This window comes from Sceloporus occidentalis, unplaced genomic scaffold, assembly GCF_023333645.1.
Source record: "Sceloporus occidentalis isolate IW3139 unplaced genomic scaffold, rSceOcc1.0.p SCAF_6, whole genome shotgun sequence".
Classification (NCBI taxonomy): Eukaryota; Metazoa; Chordata; class Lepidosauria; order Squamata; family Phrynosomatidae; genus Sceloporus; species Sceloporus occidentalis.
This window is the reverse complement of record NW_028316986.1, coordinates 71,625,227-71,646,825: the sequence shown is the minus strand read 5'-3', so window position 1 is coordinate 71,646,825 and position 21,599 is coordinate 71,625,227. Positions and strand designations below refer to the sequence as shown.

The window sequence follows — 21,599 nt, the reverse complement described above, 5'->3', positions numbered from 1 at the left end:
ATGAGGAACGACTCAGGGAGCTGGGGGTGTTTAGCCTGGAGAAGAGAAGGTTAAGAGGTGATATGATAGCCCTGTTTAAATATTTGAAAGGATATCATATTAAGGAGGGAGGAAGCTTGTTTTCTGCTGCTCCAGAGAACAGGAGCTGGAACAATGGATGCAAGCTACAGGAAAAGAGATTCCACCTCAACATTAGGAGAAACTTCCTGACAGTAAGGGCTGTTCGACAGTGGAACACACTCCCTCAGAGTGTAGTGGAGTCTCCTTCCCTGGAGGTCTTTAAACAGACGCTTGATGGCCATCTGTCGGGGATATTCTGATTGAAAGTTCCTGCATGGCAGGGGGTTGAACTAGATGGCCCTTGTGGTCTCTTCCAACTCTACGATTCTATGATTGTATGATTTGTTCCCTCCACCTACAGATCTCTTTTCCAGTCATGCGTGTGATTCAGAAGATCCAGTCTACTGCAATGTTGCGCAGACTGAGGAGATGTGATACCCTGGATGCGATTAACAAGGAAGCCTCTTTTTTATATCCCCCTCCTAATGGTGGTTGGGGTTGGGTTGTTGTCTTGGCAGCTTGTATCCATTCCTTATGTGTCAGCGGTTTCCACAATGCCTTTGGTGTTTATATGCTGCCCCTTCTTGAGACATTTAAGTCAACCAACTCTATGATAGGTATGTTATAACATATCAGTTTAAACTGTATTAAGTATGGTTTTAGTGAAACTTTTAAAGAAGGATATAGAATTTATATTTTCTGCTTCATCATGTTTGACTATTCAGTCATGTTGGCAAGAAGAAAGCCAACTACCAGTCTGAGGACAAATCTACCCATATGCAGCCAAAACAATATCATACCAGAGTTCAAAAACAAAAACACCCAGCTATTGCTATTGGTAACGCATTGACCACTTTTCACACTCAAATGAAAACTCGCAGATGTAGTTGATTCATCCATAGTTCTGGAGGCATTATCATCATCATCATCATCATCATCATCATCATCATCATCATCATCATCATCAGAGATTATTTATATAGCACTGTACATTTTGCACAGCACTTTACATAATCATCAAAACAAGAAAGATAAAACCTGCCTACTGCATACAGTATAAAAAAACAATATATGTACATAATCCTCTCCGTCTGCTTCCAACCAACTACTCTGATATCTTCTCCAAACAACTCTCCAGGTTAACCCAACTAACCCACACTGACCAGTTTCTTGGTCCACTTACATTGGAGAGTGGTTCTGAGCAGTGGCATCACTATGGGGGTGCGGACCGCACCAGGTGACACCCAAAGGTGGAGTGATTACACTGCTACTCAAACACCTACTTTTGGGCAGAAATGGGATGTGGCATTCATCTGCTTCTGTTTAAAATGCTTTAAAAGATGGTAGGAGTGGGATGAAGCTCAGTCGGAGGAGAAAGGAGAAGCACCAGTATTTTTAAAAATTGAAATTTCAAAATTTTAATTCATTTTTAAATTTTTTTAAAAAATATTCTTTTTAAATTGTCTTTAAAAAACACCACATTTTAACCACATCTCCACTGTGCATATGTAAATAAATTTAGGTTGTGCATATGATATTGTAATTTGAAGGTATAATTTTAATTTTGGTAGTTGTTGATGTCACAACTATTAGCATTGCACTCAGTGGTATATGGGAATTACAATTTACAAGTATCATTAGTGCATTAAAGTATTGCTAACGATTCTGTATGGAGGAGGTCAATGGGTGTATGTGTGTGTGACACCATGAGTTACCGCACTGGGTGACACCCACCCTAGGGATGCCACTGGTTCTGAGCCATCATTCTGTGCCACATAGCATGATGCAACCTTGCAGCAACTTTGTCTCATGTCATGTGCTCCTGAATCAGTAGTATGTGACAGTCACACAGAATACATGTCATCTATCAATCAAAATATTTTTATATTGTTAAAGGCACAATTACTCCAACAAGTCAGCTCTCCATATCACCGGATTCTTTATATATGGATTCAAGCATCCATGGCTTGAAAATATTTTAAAAATATATAAATTCCAAAAAGCAAACTTTGATTTTGCCATTTTATATAAAGGACACCTTTTACTATTCTATTGTATTTAATGGGATTTGAGCATCCAGGCATTTTGGTGTCCGTGGAGGTCCTGGAACCAAACCCCAGTAGATAACAAGGGCCCACTGTATGCTTAAATATGGACAATCAGCCTTGTCAGTTATTCTGGAACAATGTCCTGTGAATAAAGGAAAGGACTATACTTTGTTACTTTACACCATAATATCACTGATGTGGACTTACACCCCTCCTGGCACACATACACACATCTGTAGAAGAGAAGCTTGTATATAGGTGGCCATCTATTCCTCTCCATGTAACCTGCAACTTGAAAAGAAAGCTTGAAATTCCATGTTTGCATGGAAGCAACACGCATACTGTTATGTGTTTATTGATTTCTTTCCATTGATGTTCATACTTAAGTGTGTATGTTTTCCAATGCCAGAGATGTAACATTGAAGCCTGGGCCTACATGCTGTAACCCTGCTCCTTTTCTGTGTTTCCTAAATTCCTGAATGCCCAAATACAGTTGTTTATATTAACACTTTTCCATGGATTTCAAGTGTTAATTTTTTCTCTTAACTAGTAAAGTATATGTAATTAATCTGAACATATAGTAAAATGTAAACATTTTCCTATATTTAATTACAACTATTTATTTTTTATTTAGCCTGGATTGGATCGGTCAGCTATGCTTTCATTATGATTTTTGGTCCTATTTCTGGAAAACTTCTTGTGAAAATTGGAGCCATAAAAGTGGCCATAATTGGAGCTCTAGTTGTCATGTTTGGTCTAGTGTGTTCATCCTACACCTATGATGTACGCATACTGTTTTTAACACATGGAATCATTGTTGGTGTAGGATCAAGTCTGGCTAGCACTCCAGGTAATTCAATTTTATTTATTCATCAATCAAGAAAATCAGTAACCTAAGTCAAAGTTGGAATATGTAATCAGTTTCACTTTTCTGTAAAGTTGGGTATTCTATTTTATGCTATCTAGTGAATGAAAAGTTATGGCATAATACTGTATAAGTAAAAGGCAAAGGTTTTCCCTTTACATGAATGTCTAGTTGTAACTGAGTGCAGGGGGTGGTGTTCATCTCGTTACTAAGCCAAGGGAGCCAGTGTTGTCCAAAGATGACTCCGGTGGTCACATGGCCAGCATGACTGCACTGAATGCTGGTACCTTCCCACCAAAGTGGTACCTATATATCTACTTGCATTTGTATGCTTTCGAACTGCTAGGCTGACAAAACCTAGGACTAGTGATGGGAGCTCACTCCATCACACAGCACTTGGGCCTCGAGCTGCCAACTTTTTGACCTTCCAGTCATCAGAATCTGCATCTGAACTACTGAGTCACTGTGTCCCTATGCCATAATGTAGGCAGCACATTTCCCAGTAAAAATATTGCCATCTGAGCCTTAATCACATCTTATGCAATGAATGCATAGAAATATATTCAGATAAATCATGGTACCATCTGACTGAATGATTTAATGTACACTTATGTACATTAAAAACAACCTATACTCTCACTTTTTTTTTTTTTGCCCAAGATCTCCCAATGGGTTTCTGTAGCCTAGCTTGCCTGGTGCTTTTTGGGGCCATCTTAGATAATAAGCTCCAGGAACTGCAGATATTACAAAGTGCATGTGTCTATGTGCCTTCAACTAGCACAGCTTGCAAATGAACCATCTGAAGATTCTCACATCTGACCTGAGAAGGCAGCAAATTTCTTGGCTCATAAATAAAAATTTTAAGGGAGTGAGAAAACAAAAATCCATATGTTTATCAAACTGCAATCTTGTCACATCCCTAATTGTACTTTTTTCCTCTCCAGCCACTAGCATAGACATAACATAGCAGGATATATGCATAGAATTAGCACAGTATCAGTAATGTGGAGAGTAAAGTCAGCTGCAATTCTATATGTAGTTTACAGAAGACCAATTGTTTGGTAATGCTAAACACATGTCTGGAAGTGTCTACTTATGTCATACTGCTGACAGAGTGTGCTTTCCTCACAGTATTGCACTTACACAACAAAGAGAGAGAGATTCAGATTGATTGGTTTATCTTATTTCAATAGTGTGGCTTCAGCCAGACCCAAATACTATTAAGAGAATGCTGTTAAGATAGGGAACTATCATCCTGCCCTTCGAGATGGTGGCTGGGATGTATGTATCCCTCCATTTATACAAGGTGGCTATCTGGATTTTCCTTCTAAGAATACCTGCTTGTAATTGCATCAAAGACTACTCTGGACATCCTTATGACTGTCTGGAGAAGCTTTCCAAAGGAACTAAAGGGATGTGAGTAGAAGGGGACCCATCAGCCCTTGCACAAGAGATTTTGACCTGCCTAGCATTCCTGGAGTCCTGTAACAGTGATCAGGAAAGTAGGTACTAAACAATGATATTACACTGTGTGTAGGGTATACACACTTTCTCTCCCACTGTTCCTTGGATCCTATCATTAGCAGCATTATTATTGATTTTATTTATTTATATTCCACCTTTTTCTTAGTACAAGGATTCAAGATGGCTTACAAAACAAAACAAAACAAACCCTTCAAAACAATAAAAAACCCATAAACCTCCAAGCCCCCCAAAACAAACCACAACAAGCAACTAACCAGAAAGAATTACATGAAAGTAAATTATGCTGATTTCAGGTCACCTGACTTTCAATGAGTAAACCTAGGATCAAAGTCCAGTTCGTAAATACAGTTAACCCCCCCCCCCCCATTTTTGTGGGGAATCCATTCTGGACCCCCCCCCCCCCGGTGAAAACAGAGGCTGAAGCATATTCAAGCCCCATAGGCTTAAATGGGGTGCGCCCCTGGGCATGTGTGCCATTGAAAATAGCGGAGGTCGCCTGTCCGCAGATATTCAAGGTTGCGGATCTCAGATCCGTGAGTTAGGAGGGGTAACTGTAGTATTAGCATATATGTTGTTAGTGTAGTGGGGGTTAAACGTGAGCAGACTATCATATAATCTCTTTTATTGCATGTAGGAGCTTCATTTTGAACTAGGCATGGAAATTCTTGCAAATATAGATTGGCCTCCTTTCACAAAATCCTGTTTCTTGTGCTAATTAAAATAGAGGTGACAAAGAGATTACCACTAGGACCCTTCCCTTACATGGGGGATATGTTCTGGACCATCCTGCATAAGGGAAATGCCACATATAGTGGAGCCCCATTAAAAACAATGGGGCCATGGGTGCACGCACCATTGCTTCTTCTGGTGCGCACCATTGCTTCTTCTGGCACGGCCTTCAGCGTATGCTGAAAGCTGCATATGGCACACCTGTGTATGACACAGGTGCACTGTACCCTAAAGGGACGAGATCCCATCTGATCTTGGAAGCTAAACTTGGGAGCTTATCCCATGGCTTACTAAATCAATTTACCTCTAACTGGCTCAAAGCTTAATTCAGCCGGCATCCTAATGTTATCAGAAGGTTTTTGCCAAAGAATTTGCTACCCAAATATGCTTCCAGGAGCACTCTGGTGGCCATTTTATTAACTTGGAAAACTCCTGGATCCGAAAAGAGATGCGAGGAGTGCTCCTGGAACCAGGGACGCACCTGAGATGTATTTCGGTGGCAAAAACCTTCTGATAACATCAGGATGCTGCCTGAATTAAGCTTTAAGCCAGATAGAGGTAAATCGATTTAGTAAACCAAGGGATAAGCTCCTTGGCAAGTTTTGGTTAGTATTTGGTTGAGAGACCACTAACAAAACCCAGATGACGTAGGCTCCATTTCAAAACTATCGCTCAGTATTCCTTGCCTATGACAATTCTGTGATATTAATATTGTCATCTTAAGTCAATAAGTGACTTGAAGGTACACACACACACACACACAGAGAGTTACCTGACTTGATTAGCTTTAAAAAATGTCCATTACTTCCTGTTTCCAGATTGGGACACTCTTCCCAGAGAGATTAGGATGGTAACTTTTTGCTGTTTTCCCACCAGCAAATGAAAACTTTTCCTATTCTGACAGTTGTAGAGAGATCTTGTAGCACCTTTGAGACTAACTGAAAGAAAGAAATTGGCAGCATGAGCTTTCGTAGACTCCAGTCTACTTCCTCAGATGCATTTGGTGGAGTGGACTTCATTTCCATATACAAAGGATTTGTAATTTGGATTGACATCCTCACATACCAATGGCATATATATGTCTGTACCTGGCTTCTACTCCACCAAATGCATCTGAGGAAATAGACAGAAGTCTACAAAAGCTCATGCTGCCAATTTCTTTCTTTCAGTTAATCTCAAAGATCTCTCTACGTACTGATTCTACAGGCACCATATTTTTGTATTCTGACAAAGGATTGACTTCAGTGGTCTTTCAATGAATTTGTGAATCATTTAATTCTATAGATTGTTTAACTGCATTTTAAAATAAGTTTAATACATTCTTACTGATGTATTATATTTCTTTTAATCTATATTGGTTTTAATATATTATAAGCTGCCTTGAATCCCAATGTTGGGAAAATGGCAGAATATGTATGACTATATAATATAAATGTATTGACAAATAATAATGTATTAGTAAATAATAATAGTCATACTGTCTGTTTTCATAGGCCTGATAATGGTAAGCCTTTACTTTACGTCAAAGCGCTCCTTTGCAACTGGCGTTGTGATGGCTGGAGGGGCTGCAGGAACATTTGTGCAGAATAAACTCCATGAGTACTTAATTCAAAGACTAGGATGGAGGGTTAGCCTGCGTGTATACAGTGGAATTCTGTCCATATGTATTTTTGCTGGGTTTGCCTACAGACCTCTTCAAAAACGTATGTAAACTGTGTGCAGCCTTTTCATTTTGGTTTGTCTTGCCTTTATTATGTCCTTGCCAGTTCAAAATCAGCCCAAGGCCTGAGGCCAAAACCTGAGACTTAGGGACAGCCCCTGCTGATGTCATTGAGCCTTATATATTAAGTACCAATCACAGCTTGTCATTCAGACACACACACTCACTCAGAAAACAGAGTTTCATGTTTGGAAATTTAAACAGAAATGTGAGCTAAAAGAGCTGTTCCCAGATCAAGGTGAAATCAACAAGCCATCCCCATCCGAAACTGGTCTAGGGTGGCGTTCCCACTGGCCTAAAACATGGATTAGGATGCGAATTAAGGGGGCATCATTCCCATTTAACCCCGAATTAGATCTGCATTGCCCCGGAATCATTCCCATTCAGTTTCGAATCTGATTTGGGGTTTATTGTATAATCCGAATTATATGCCTATAAACTGGTTTTAAAAAACAGTAGGTTTTAACACGGATTATTTTTGCTCCTGGGGTCTGATTCGTGGTATCCGAATGGGAACGACAAGGGTGTCTGATTCGGGAACCTGGAGATGGAAGGAGCAGTGCTCAAGGGGCTGGCCTGGGGGTGTCACCCTCTTTGTTCTCTTTCTCCATCGCCAGCGCCATTTTCTTCCATTTACATAGCCTTTACTCTGGTGGATTGCAACCTCCCCTCTGCTCCACATTCATAGACCGATATGTGAGGAGAGCCATTGAACACCATTTTTAACTATTCTTTTTTCTTTTTTTTCCTTTTTTTTTGCCTCTGCCTGAGCGCCTGAGCAGCAGATGGGCTTTGCATTACATGCCTGCTTGATTACCCCCCAGACAGCCCAGGGAGCAATGGGGGAGGCAAAGGGATTTTGGGGAATGGAGGCTCCTTCCAGAAGAACTATGGGAAGACACAGGAGAGTCTAGACGCCCAGGGATCTGAGGGGGGATCAAGACTTCTCTTCTCTCTTTCCCAGAAGAACTATGGGAAGACACAGGAGAGATTGGACGCCTGGGGATCTGAGGGGTGGGGATCAAGCCTTCTCTTCTCTCTTCCCCAAAGAGTCTCTACCCACTGAACCCCACTGCCTTCTCCTCCTTATGTTTTGGCTGGGGAGGTAGAGGGTAACTCTCTATGCTTGGACGGGGCTCCCATTGAGGTAGTGTGGGGCAAGGGGAGGTATGGCGGTAGGAGAGTGGACCAGCGTTACAGGGGAAGGCGAGATCGATGTGTAATATCTATCACGCCTTCCTGTCCCTCTCCTAACCAAAGAGACCTGAGGGTCGCTCCAACCGTACCACAAACCCTGTCTCTGCTCCTGTGCAATGCCAGGTCTATTAACAACAAATCCCATATAATATACGATCTGCTTGAGGATAACAACTGTGACCTGGCTTGCATTACTGAGACCTGGCTTGGGCCTGAGGGAGAAGCTGTATGGGCTCAGGCCCTACCTGCCGGGTACTCAGTGAAGGACCAGACCAGGTTAGGTGGGCGGGGAGGGGGTGTTGCCTTGGTGCATAAGAACACCTTGTCTCTAACCAGGAACCATGTGCGTCAAACGTCCTATATTGAGTGTATTTACCTGACCCTGAAGGCCAGAGACAGTCTAGGGATTCTGTTGGTCTATCGGCCACCCCGTGCGCTAACAGACTCCCTTAACGAGCTGACACAGTTGGTCTCGGAGCTGATGCTGGAGTCCCCCAGGCTTTTAGTCCTGGGGGACTTCAACATCCCCCTTGTGGCCAACTATGTTCCATCCGGTGCGGCTCGGGAATTCATGGAAACCATGACAGCCATGGGCCTGTCACAACTGGCCTCAGGGCCTACGCATTCTGCGGGTAATACACTCGATTTGGTCTTTTGTATGGACATGGAAATTCCGTGGGCGGAAATATCGAATATTTCCCCCTTGTCATGGACGGATCATTTCCTGGTGGAGGCAAAAATCAAGGCTTCTACCCAGATCCTCCCCGGGGGTGGCGGACCTATTAAAATGGTCCACCCTCGAAGGCTGATGGAACCCAAAAGGTTCCAAGAAGCCCTAGAGGGGCTTCTGTCTGGAGTCGGTAATGGGCTGGATGAGGGAAAACAGGCTCAGCTTGAATCCAGAGAAAACGGAAGTACTCGCGATAGGTTCTCCTGGCCCAGGGATGGCGGTGGTTCCACCTGTCCTGAACGGGATCACGCTCCCCGTGAAGGACTCTGTACGCAGTCTGGGGGTGCTCCTTGACTCGTCGCTCCACCTTACATCTCAGGTGGATGCGGCGGTCAGGAGCACCTGTTATCAGCTTCGGCTGATACGCCAGCTGCGTCCCTACCTGAGCCGGGGGGACCTAGAAACAGTAGTACACGCTCTGGTAACCTCTCGGTTGGATTTCTGCAATGCGCTCTACATGGGGCAACCCTTGTACCATACCTGGAAGCTGCAATTAGTGCAGAATATGGCAGCGAGACTGGTCACTAATACACCTAGGACCAGTCATATAACACCGGTCTTAAAGGACCTACATTGGCTGCCTATTCGCTTCCGGGTGCAATACAAGGTGTTGGTTATAACCTATAAAGCCCTAAATGGCTTGGGCCCAGAGTACTTGAAGGACCACCTCTCTCTGTACAATCCGCCCCGCACGCTCAGATCCAGCAGGCAGCAGCTACTAAAAGTTCCAGAGGCTAGATTGAACAACACCACCAAAAGGGCCTTTTCGACCTCGGCCCCCATCCTCTGGACCCCACTGCCTTCTCCTCCTTGATCCGATTTGGCAAACACACACGCACACGCACACACCACACACACACACATGTTTATATATGAATACTCTCACACACACACTCATGCATATATATATATATATACACACACACACATACACACACACAAACATATAGGTATATACGCACATACATATTTGTGTGTGTGTGTGTGTATGCACGTATATATACATATATGATGTGTATATGATTCACGATGGTTGTGAATATGCCCAGGAAAGACCCAGCTTCTGAGTTTAAAGTAGTGGTTTAACCATTTTTTTTAGCACCAAGGGCCACATCTTGTGTTGGATCTGAGGGCACACACATATTTATACACATATAGACACATGTAAACACACACACACACACACTTTCCCCTAGACATTTTAGAGCATATATACAAATTTCAAACAACACGACTCAGCATTTTTGCATCACTCAGAAATTCCCACTGACATGGCTATTTGCCTGCCAGTGCTAGCAAGCCAAATAAACCCACCACAGGTGCCAGGTCACAGTGCTTTCCTTCATTAAATGGGCTGTAGGGGAAAGTGGATAGAATCTTGCCAACTTCAGGGTCTACACATAGAGCGGTGATAGCGAACCTATGGCACTCTGGCACGTGACACCATTTCCCCGGCATGCAATAGGGAGGAGGAGGAGGAGGAGGAGGAGGAGGAGGAGGAAGAGGCACGTGCCTTTTCCTCCTCTCTTTCAACCATTCCTGGCATTCAGCTGCCTCTTCAGAGGCATCTGAAGGTCAGGCACGGCACTGGTAGAGGACAAACAAGAGGTGCACACCTGTTCTCCCTTCCAAGGCCTCCAGCCGCCTCTTCAGAGGCATCTGAAGTCTGGGAACGGCACTGGAAGAGGAGGAGGAAGAGGTGTACACCTGTTCCTCCTCCTTCCTGACCCTCCCTGGTCTCCAGTTGCCTCTCTGGAGGCAGCTGAAGGCTGGGAACGGTGTGAGGGGAGGAGGGGGAAGAGACGCATACCTGTTCCTCTTCTTCCTCCTGCCTCCCCAGGCCTTCAGCTGTCTCTGGAGTGGCAGCAGAAGGCCCAGGAAGGCAGGGGAAGAAGTCCCATCCCCAGACGTCCTGTCCCCAGCACTGGGTAGCACTCAGTGCCAGAAGACCTTTTAATTTGGGCACTCAGCCCCTAAAAGGTTCACCATCACTGACATAGAGCAACATGTGGTCATCTTGTGGCTCCACGGAAACTGGGTCCAGCACCCTAGCTCAGAGATTAAATCATGTCCAGTGTTTTTTTCTCCTAGGAATTTAAGTTCTGTATTCAGATAACTCTTCGGGTCTGTAGAGTGTACACACAATAGAGCAGGATTGTTGCTGTAGCAGATGTACCCACCCTTTCTCAGGGTTGCCCATGCATCAGCTGAACAAGTTACATAAGTAAAATTGTTCTTTGAGATCATCACTCCTGTTTGCAGTCCTCAGAATAATGGGCTAAACATCACACAGATCAGAGCTTTGCATATTGTCTCTGTCTGTCCATATCACATGACTAGGGATAATAACACTTGTCATATTTACTGTTTTCTGATAACAGGACTTTATTAATTTTATCCATGACATTATGTAAATGATAGCAATATTTGTTTTTATTTTATTTTTTAAAGATAGAACTCATCCAAGTGTTGTCGAGAAGTTTAAAACATCCCCACTAAGAGGTTTTATTGTTGATTTAAGCTTGTGGAAGGACCGCATCTTTGAGGTTTGGGTTCTTTCTCTTGGATTAGCAAAATTTGGATTCTTCATACCTTTTGTACATATGGTAAGAATCAATTTGTGCATTTTAGTTTTCTGTGGTAACCTATTTATGATTCATATTTTCAGCAGTAGTTTATTATTTTTAAAAAGCTCAAAGAGTTTTTCTAAAAACACTAATAATACCCAGTGAATCCTCTTTTTCTCTCCTGAGCCCAGTCAAGTCTCTGAACAAATGGGTAAGTGTCTGACAGGCTAGAAAGGGAAAGAATTTGAAGCTCAATTTATATAAAACATGGTTCTTCATAGAAGTCAATCAGATTAGTGTACTTCCAGACAATTTATGGTTTGCACGTTTGGATTGTTTCTGTACTTAATCTTTCTAGTGAATAGACAAGTGGCAATGTGGCCGAAATTTTCTTTCTTTTCTGTTTTCAACTTTGTCTGGCTCAACACATGTGTCTTTTATGGAGAAAATGGATCTGGCCACTAAGATATATGCTATGATGAAGACCATGCTACAGGTATACCTCAGTAAATGAAACAGTGAGATGTGCTCCTGGGTATTACCTCTTTGATTGAAAATTTGGCTTGGGCCCAAGTTACTCAAGGGAACGCCTCTCTTTGGTCTCAGTGGCAGTGTATTTTCAGTACCTTCAAGGAAACTATGCAATTTAGCACACAGCTAAAAAGAAAAGCAACTTACTGCTGCTGACTTCAATTCTAATTCAGGATGTATCCTGATATTATCACACGTGTTTTGCCACCGCCACCGGGGTGAATCCCAGGTAACTTCTGGCTAGAATCCGAGCTCAGTTGGCCAATTTGCAAAGCTGGGAGCTTCCCGGTTTTGAGAAGAGGCCGGCCGAGCTCAGATTCTAGCTGGAAGTTACATGGGATTCATCTGGCTGGTGACGTAGGTGGCAAAATGCAAGCAATAATATCAGGATACATCCCGAATTAGAATTGAATTCAGCAGTGGTAAGTCGCTTTTTTAGCTGTGTGTTAAACTCCTAAATCTGTATTATCCGAGGGTGCAACTTTTCCTGTTTATTCTCCCACATGATTTAAGGTTATCCAAAAAGGATCTGCTGCCCACGGATCTGTAGATGAATGGAGTTAGGCCTTCTTTGTGGCAGCATCTTTTTTTGGAAATTCCACCCTCAGTGTTGTATGTTTGGCTGTTATGTGAGTGTGTGGTAGCAGTTTTACATGTTCCTGAATTGAAGACTTTTTGAGTTGTTGAGTTAGTTGGAATTGTATTGGTTGTTCCTGACCTCCTTCCTATAAATGCTTCACTTTCTACAAACAAAATCAATACAAATAAATAAATCAAGATGGCTTATGAACAAGTAATAACATGTGATAAACCATGAATTAATAGGATAACAAAGGCAGAAGAAGAGGAAAAGAGGACATTTGAGTCAAAACTCATGATTCTGGTAAATCCTCAGTTGTATAAAATTACGTCTTGTAATCACTTGACAGTGTACATTAAAACACCATGAGACTCTCAGAACATAGAATTGTTAAAAGTGTTTAATGCCATTGTTAGCCCTATTACTAAATATGAATTGCTTTTGAGAAATGCAGAGAGTAATGTCAAAAACAGCAACATGTGAATAAAAACTAAATATATTTATTTTACAGATTAAACTTGCAGGTGACTTGAATATTCCCCTGCACCAAGCATCCTACATAATGGTAGGAATTGGAGTAAGCAGCATGGTTAGTTGTCTTATATTTGGAAAGTTATGCGACGTTGAAAAAATTGACCGACTTTATCTGAATCAGGCATCCATATTGTCTGTGGGTAGGTGCTTATTGTTATCTTCTGTGTCACTGGAAGGGACTGTTTCTTTATTTTAGCAACAGAAAACTTTTATGTAACATAAGAATACTGTACCAATTGATGCTAGGAGGCTACAAGCTGTCAGCACAATTCATTTTAAAGTTGTGAATGGATAAAGAAATTCTCCATCCTCACACTGATCCATCTAGACGTGCTACACATTTGAAAGCAATTGTCTGCATTTCTTATTTGTATAAGAAATGGAAATTACAGGTTCTGGCCTAAGCACTTATAGACATGACAAGTAATTGATGTAAACAATATTTTAAAGGACAATTTGATTCTTCTAGCACATGATGTTCATGTTTCCCCCCCACCCTCATTTTTTTGTAGGGGATTCTTATTGGAAAGACCAATTAAAAATGCATTTAAAATTCATTCACACACGGTCTCACACATAAATTCTCTCTCTCTCTCTCTCTCTCTCTCTCTCTCTCACACACACACACACACTTCATCTTTTTTACATGCTCACATATGCACTTGTGTATACTTGCATATACTCAAGAGAATGAACATTTCTGTATGTCTGTGTGTATGAGAATAAATGGGCATGTATATGAATGGAAGAAAGAATGAAAGAGAGTGGCTGAGTGTATACATATCTGTGAGCACTGATGTATATGAGTGTGGCTGTGTGAGAGATAATGTGTGTAAAATCTGTACATGTGTTGACTTTGGTATTGGATTTATTTAAGTGAAACTGTTCTAATTTGAACAATACAGTTCGTCCTCGCCTTACGCGGAGGGATCCGTTCCGGATCCCTCCGCGTAAGGCGAATTCCGCCTATGCTCGAGCCCCATTGGAAACAATGGGGCTCGTGCGCGGTGGCGCGGCGGCACGGGCGCGCGGGGCTCAATGGGCGCACGCGCCCATTCAATTGAATGGGACGCGCCACCCCTTCCGCCCCGCGCGTGCCCCGCGGCTTGAGCGCATATGCTCAAGGCCGCATATGGTGCGCCCGCGTATGGCGCGGGCGCACTGTATTATTTCCTTATAAAACATTAAAATATGAATGTATATGAACATGGAAATAAAAATACACACACTTAACAAAGAAAATATTTTTATTCACATACTACATCAAGCCAGGGAATGTGACATCCACGTGTAGATGTAAGGGGGGTCAAAAGGGTTTAAAGGGATTCTAGGAGTTATTGTCCAAAAGTGTAGCTTTTCTCAGCTCTGGTTAAACCCAATAACATACTCATAATAAACAACTTTTAGATAAATTTGAGAGTGTTTAAATATGCTGTGTTTAATGGCTTAGTATACCTGTTTCATTCATTAAAAATAACCATATATTCTACAATGTTTTTTTTTCTCTTTTTCTTTGCTTTCAGGTGTGGTGTACTTTATTATTCCTCACTGTACAAACTTTGTCTCTCTTGTAGCCATTTGCTCTCTTTTGGGATTTTTTGATGCAGGAAACTATGTTCTTTTGCCTGTCCTTACTTTTGACTTAATGGGGGAAGAGAAAATGCCCGTTGCATGGGGATTTATGATGGCTGTCAATGCTATTAGTTGCTTCGGTCCACCCTTTGCAGGTAAACCAAACCAATGGGAATCTGTTATTTCTCTATGCAGTTATAACTTAGCAATGTTAGCACATCATAACGTGTTATTTCCATTATGTTCAAGTGCTGACTGTCCTGTATTCCTTAGCAGGCCTCTTTTCTATGTTTTATGCATATAACATGTGGGACCAAGAAGGAGCCTACTATTATTGATTATAACCTAATAACATTCCTATTTGGATGTGTCATTATAATGTAAACCTCCTAGAAGCATAATTTTGCTTAAACAGTAAGAGATATATACCCCAAATGAATTGGATGAACCAAGCCTTTGGGACACATGTAGGGATGCCATATCCTGCCTGGGGGTGGGACTTTCCCAGTTTGGGGCGGGTCCGAACGGTCCCGCCCCAGTTTGGCCCCACCCCCGGGACACCCCCCCTGCGATGGACGCCAGGCAGGGAAAGAGCCTCGTATTGGCCTCCTCCGCTTGGCCTCCTCCACCGAGGGAGGCGGCCTGGCTCTGCTCCCTCTTTCCCGGCCTCTGTGAAGGCCAAGCCTCCACAGAGGCCGGGAAAGGGAGGGGAGGCTGCTCGTGATCGCCGCGATCGCGGGTGCTCTCCTCCCTCTTTCCAGGCCTCTGTGAAGGCCAAGCCTCCACAGAGGCCGGGAAAGAGAGGGGGGCCGCCCGCGATCGCCGCGATCTCGGGCGCTCTCCTCCTTCTTTCCAGGCCTCTGTGAAGGCCAAGCCTCCACAGAGGCCGGGAAAGGGAGCGGAGAAGGAATCCTCGCTGCGTGGAGGGATTCTTTTCCCCTTGGGCTCCTTTGGCAAAAACGGAGCCCAAGGGGAAAGGAATGCCTCCCTGGGGGCGGATTCCTTCTCCGCTTGGGCTCCGTGAACAGAGCCCAAGCGCAGAAGGAATCCTCCCCTCAGCGAGGCTCTTTTTCAAATGTAGGACCCCCCCCAAAAAAAAAGGTCCTACATTTGAACATTTTGTCCTACATTTGTCCCGGTTTGGAGGTCCTGACTAATGGCAACCCTAGACACATGTAGTCCCAAGGCTGTTTCTCTGGTCTCTCATCTCCAAAATTTGGGAGGATGAAAAATGTTTGCTCTAAAATTTCATGATAATAACCCCAAGCCTCAGGGGAGCGGGTGTTGGATAATTTGTCACATCTGGGGTGGGGTTCCCCCTCACTTTTTAAAGACCTTTAGTAGTCTTCCTTCAGCCTGTATATATATATATATATTCAAACTAGGAAGGGACTGTAGCAAGAAGTCCATCACTTCCAGTTTTTAAACCAAGTCTGTTTAAGAAAAGTAGCAAAATTGGGAGTAGAAGTCTCCGAGGATTAGAGAGGGCACTGTTTTTCAATCTGATGTCAAAAGTATTAATTTTATTTTCACTACACTCTATTTTAAGGTGTAGTGAATGTGTGTATGTGGAGTGGTATGGCCCTCCATTTGTGTATGTATGTGGGGAGGGGGGTGCAGCATGCCCTCCCGATGCAGAGAACTTTTCAAAGGAACGCACAGTTTTGTTTTGTTTTTGCTAGTGCTCTACTGGCAAATTTGGCACCATTGCACTAGCATAGGTTGCAGCACATGGTGATTTCACAGTGTGTGTGCAGTGTGACCTTGTTATCCATGGAAACTGTGTCCATGTGCCTTAAGATATCATCAGGAAAAATGAAATAGGAGTGTTATTTGAGAAAGAATTGATTAAAAAGTAACCAAAGTATTTTTGTTTCAGGTGCAATGTATGACATATTTGGCAATTATAACATCGGCTTTATAGTAACTGGGGTATGCAATATTGCAGCAGCCAGTATACTTGCTCTTATCCCATGGCTGAAAAATGAAGCAGTACAATCAAAGAAAAATTACATTAATGCATCTGTATGTGAAATAACAAAGACTATCGTTCCTTGGCAATCACCAACTCCTTCTCTAGGGGTAATAGTCATTTACTACTTTCTTTTAAACAAGAAGCCTTTGCCATAGAATTCTGTACTGTTTATGTGCATCTGTGCATGAGCCTGGAAAAGGTACCTTTTTTGAACAACAACTTCCAGAATCCCGCAGCTAGAATGACTATGGCATGAGCAAGAGTGTATGTGTATGCCTGTGGTGTAGAGTATGGCAGAAAAGATAGGCTGCCTTGAGTTATGGTTGAATTGCAGTTGAAAGCTGGACTTGCTGCTGTGATCAACTGGAAGCACAGGAGTTCAGTGGCTGCTTGAGAGCACTTGCCTCTCAGTGGGTTTTGTAGTTTCTCCTGGCCACCATTTATTCATGGTGGCCAGATGGTGTTTTGGCTCCTGTGGGATTTACAAAGGCAGAACTGGCCTAGATCCTTCTTGTGTTTGCATTAAAGATTTTAGGATTGTGGCCAGAATTTACTTGGACAATTATAAATGTATAACTAATAATAAATAAATAAATACATAAATAAATTTTATTTCTACCCCGCCCTTCCATGGATATGATCAGGGCGGCTTACAAAATTTTTAAAAACATTTCAATACAGGATAAAAATTCAGTATAACAGTTAAAAACATTACTACAAAAAACAAAAAAACAAAAAGCAGGAACAGGAAGACAATAAAATACACATGTCAAGGGCAAGGAAAAAGAGAAAAAAGTTTACATCGGTCCGGAGTCGAAAGGGGAAAAATAGGGGGCAGGAAAATAAACAGACAATCTAAGGTGGGAAGGCCAGCCGGAATAGATATGTTTTCAGCTGTTTTTTGAAGACAGCTAATGAGGCGGCGGAGCGAAGCTCTGCAGGGAGCTTATTCCAGAGTGAAAGGGCAGCAATAGTAAAAGCTCTCTGTGAGGTCCGTGTAAGGTTAGACCTAGGGACCTCCAACAATTTAGTCCCGGAAGTTCTGAGTGTGCGAGGCGGATTATATGGGGAGAGGCGGTCCTCCAAGTACCCTGGGCCCAAGCCATTTAGGGCTTTATAGGTCAAAACCAACACCTTGTATTGAGCTCGGAAGCGGATAGGCAGCCAGTGAAGGTCTTTTAAAATAGGTGTTATATGGTTATATAATAATAATAATAATAATAATAATAATAATTTTTTATTTATATACCGCCCTGTGGCGAACCAATCTGGGCGGTTTACAACATTAAAATAACATACAGCATAAAAACAATATATTTCCCTCTCCCCTTAAAAAGTTATTAAACTGCATATCTAAATTAAAACCACAATAACTAGTTAGAACAACAATAAATTAAACAAAATAATACCAACCGATAAACCACTGCAACTTCAGTTCTAAAGAAAAGAAAAGGGGGCTTTGGAGACATTACTGAGGAGGGGGGAGATCCTGAGATCCTGAGGCCGGGATATTTTAATCTGGGAAGGTCTGCCTGAAGAGATTTGACAGCCTTTTTGAAGCTGTCCAAAGATGTTAATTGACAGATCTTGTCCGGCAGGTCGTTCCAGAGCCTGGGGGCAACAGCAGAAAAAGCCCTCTGGGAGGTCGCCGCAAGCCTCGATTTTTGAGGCTGCAACATGTTCCTCCTAGAGGACCAGAGGGCGCGGGGAGGATTGTATGGGAAGAGGCGAGATAGCTTGGACCCAAGCCATTTAGGGCTTTAAAGGTAATAACCAACACCTTGTACTGGGCCCGGAAACCAATAGTGGAGGGACCCAAAACCGGAGTGATATGGTCCCTTCTGGATGTTCCTGACACAAGCCTGGCTGCCATGTTTTGAACCAGCTGTAGTTTCTGAACCAGGCACAAGGGTAGCCCCATGTAGAGTGCATTACAGAAGTCAAGGCGTGAGGTTACCAGCGCGTGCACAACAGTCTCGAGATCCCTTACTTCCAGAAAAGGGTGCAGCTGGCGTATCAGCCGAAGTTGATAACAGGTGCTCCTGACCGTCGCATTCACCTGATTTGTCATCAGGAGCGACGAGTCAAGGAGAACCCCCAGACTGCGAACACAGTCACTGGAGCAGAGTGTGATCCCATCCAGGACTGGTAGTTGCAACCCAATTCTTGGTTTCGGGGCCGCTACCGTGAGCACCTCCGTCTTGTTCAGATTCAGCTTCAATCTGTTTTTCCTCATCCAGCCCATTACCGCCCGAAGACATTCACTGAGAGAAAAGGTGCCATTAGAATTCGAGGCCGACGAATGAGACATGAAGAAATAGATTTGGGTGTCATCAGCATACTGATAGCATCCAGCACCATAACTCCGTATGATCTCACCCAGCGGCTTCGTATAGATGTTAAACAACATTGGGGACAAAATAGCTCCCTGAGGGACCCCACAAAGGAGCTCCCTCTTTCTGGAGCTACTGTTCCCCGAGCAGCACCCTCTGGGACCTGCCCAAGAGGAAGGACCAGAACCACTGCAATGCAGTGCCTCCAATACCTAATCCCCCCAAGGGGTCCAGGAGGATGCTGTGATCTATCGTAACTACTGTAGTTATGCAAGTACACAGTGAATCACAGCTTGACCCCACATCTCCCATTTACTGGGATTAACAGAAATCTGTTCCCCTGTTGACTGGTAAGCAGCTGACTGATGTTTCCACCCCTCCCCTCCATGAGTGATTTCTGGTGCAACAGTATCCTTGTCACAATTGCCCCTCACACTTTTATTTTTGCTTGTGTGAGAGGGGGTGGAACCATCAGCCAGCAACTTCCTTATCGACAAGGGAATAGATCCCAGTGGCTAGAGATTGGGGAACTTTCACAGTCCCTATGTATCCCTTAAACTAGGGAACTTGAAGGGATTATTAATGCAAAACATCACAAATGCACAATTCTAGGTTGCACATTCTTAATTGACTTAGTGGATTCTGGCTGGTGGTTAATTTGTTTTCATTTTTGAGAACAGCAATTATGGTTTAAGTGTGAGAGAATTTGTAAGATAAACACGTATATAAATTTAATTATACAGTATTTTAATCAGATACACAATGTTTTCCTGTCCTTATTATAATTTCATTTGTTTTCTTGCAGAGTCTAACATCTTCATACACAAAATCAATTATGTTATCTCCTAATGATAGTGCAACACAGTTTTCAAAAAGATTTAGTATGAAATCATTTAAAAGCATATTGAAGTCAGATGCAACCTCCTTTAAAAGCACAAAGTCAGAACATGGGGCCCGGGCATCCCCCAAAAAATCAGAACAAAGGCGTTCCTCAGCTCCTCAAGCTTTCCACACTGGTGCATATGGAAAAAAAGAAATCACAACTGATGTGAGAACAGAACCAGCCCAAGAGCCAGCTGTGTCAGCGGTGGCCTCCTTTCACAGCCAAATTTCAGAGCACCTTCCACACACAGAAGAAGGTGGTGTACCTTTTTTGGATGGCCAGACTGGAAGTGAAGAAGAGCAACTTGAAAGTACAACTGAAGTGAAGCCATTGCAGGAGCTAACTGTACCTGAATCAGTATCCCCTAAAGAAGAAACTTTAGACTTAGAACAAGCAGAACAACTTCTTCACAGGAAAGAAGATGGAGTGGCTTTCTTAGATGAATATGGTGGTGAGGAAGAAGAACATTTTGAGGCTACAATCAGTTTGAAGCCAGTGGAAGCTATAAAGCAGACAGAGCACAGAGTGTCTTTCTTAGATGACTATGACAGTGATGAAGAAGAGCATTCTGAGGTTTCACTTGATCTGAGAGCAAAGCAAGCACCATATAAAGGTGAGAGGATGTTTTCTATTCCCCACAGGAAAGAAGATGGGGTAGCTTTCTTAGATGAATATTATAATAGTGATGATGATGATTATGATGAATCTTTTGAGAATGTAACTGATTTACTGAGATCAAAGCAAGCAGAATTTCAAAGTGAAACTTCCAGATACGGAAATCAGTCAGAACAAATGCCTTCCATTCCCCACAGGAAAGAGGATGGGGTGGCCTTCTTAGATGAATATGATGCTGCTGAAAATGACCAATTTGAGAGTGAAACTGATTTATTGAGACCAAAGCGAGGATCATATCGGAGTGATGCTTCAGGACATGGAAATGAGTCAGAACAAATGCCTTCCATTCCCCACAGGAAAGAGGATGGGGTGGCCTCCTTAGATGAATATGCTGCTGCTGAAAATGACCAATTTGAGAATGAAACTGATTTATTGAGACCAATGCGAGGATCATATCGGAGTGATGCTTCAGGACATGGAAAACAGTCAGAACACATGCCTTCTGTTTCCCACAGGAAAGAGGAAGGGGTGACTTTCTTAAAGGACATTGATGGTCATGACACTTCTCAAGAGCAACTTGAGAGCACAGCTACAGTGAGGCCAGCAAAAGATGCAGACAAATCTCAGACAGCCCCTATAGGAAAAGAAATTTCACCATCTGTAAAACAGGCAAGACAATTTCCCTACAAAAAGGACTCTAGCGCAGTGTTCGATGAAGATGAAGATGACAGTGAACAATCCCAACAGCAGAAATGATCAGATTCTTCAGTAATGACAATGAAACTTGATCAGTTATATACATCTGCATATTTTGTGAGTAATAATCTCCTACTCTTTTACTCCACGTACTTGCTTGTTGGGTGAATGCGTTGCACTTACAATTCGTTCATCCTTGTAGGTTTAAATTACTTTTGTAAATGAGATGTACAATGAATTTGAAAAGTACTGGATTCCCAGTGAGATTAAAACTCCTTTGACAATATTTTTTTTAAATAAAGAAGCCTGAGGTTTGTTTTTTAAAAAACTGGATTGGCTTGAGATTAACAGTTTGTGTTGTTACGTGGCTATGTGAAATTTTCCTCAGTTCCAAGAGACCAAAAAGAAGAAGAAAAGACATGAAAATATTTGCCCACAGATCCAAATTTTCCCTTCTGTGCTGGAGGAATTCCTAGATG

The 21,599-nt window shown here is 42.7% G+C and overlaps 1 protein-coding gene across 1 annotated transcript; it reads left to right on the top strand.

The window, feature by feature from the left end:
- The first annotated feature begins 436 nt into the window (after window positions 1-436).
- Window positions 437-21,180, top strand: LOC149310920 (uncharacterized). Its single transcript, XM_089529460.1, has 9 exons — window positions 437-677; window positions 2,743-2,958; window positions 6,681-6,890; window positions 11,286-11,440; window positions 13,024-13,186; window positions 14,570-14,773; window positions 16,498-16,700; window positions 19,732-20,725; window positions 20,873-21,180. The coding sequence occupies exons 1-9, from the start codon at window positions 437-439 to the stop codon at window positions 21,178-21,180; spliced, it is 2,694 nt and encodes an 897-aa protein (XP_089385586.1).
- The last annotated feature ends 419 nt before the right edge of the window (window positions 21,181-21,599 follow it).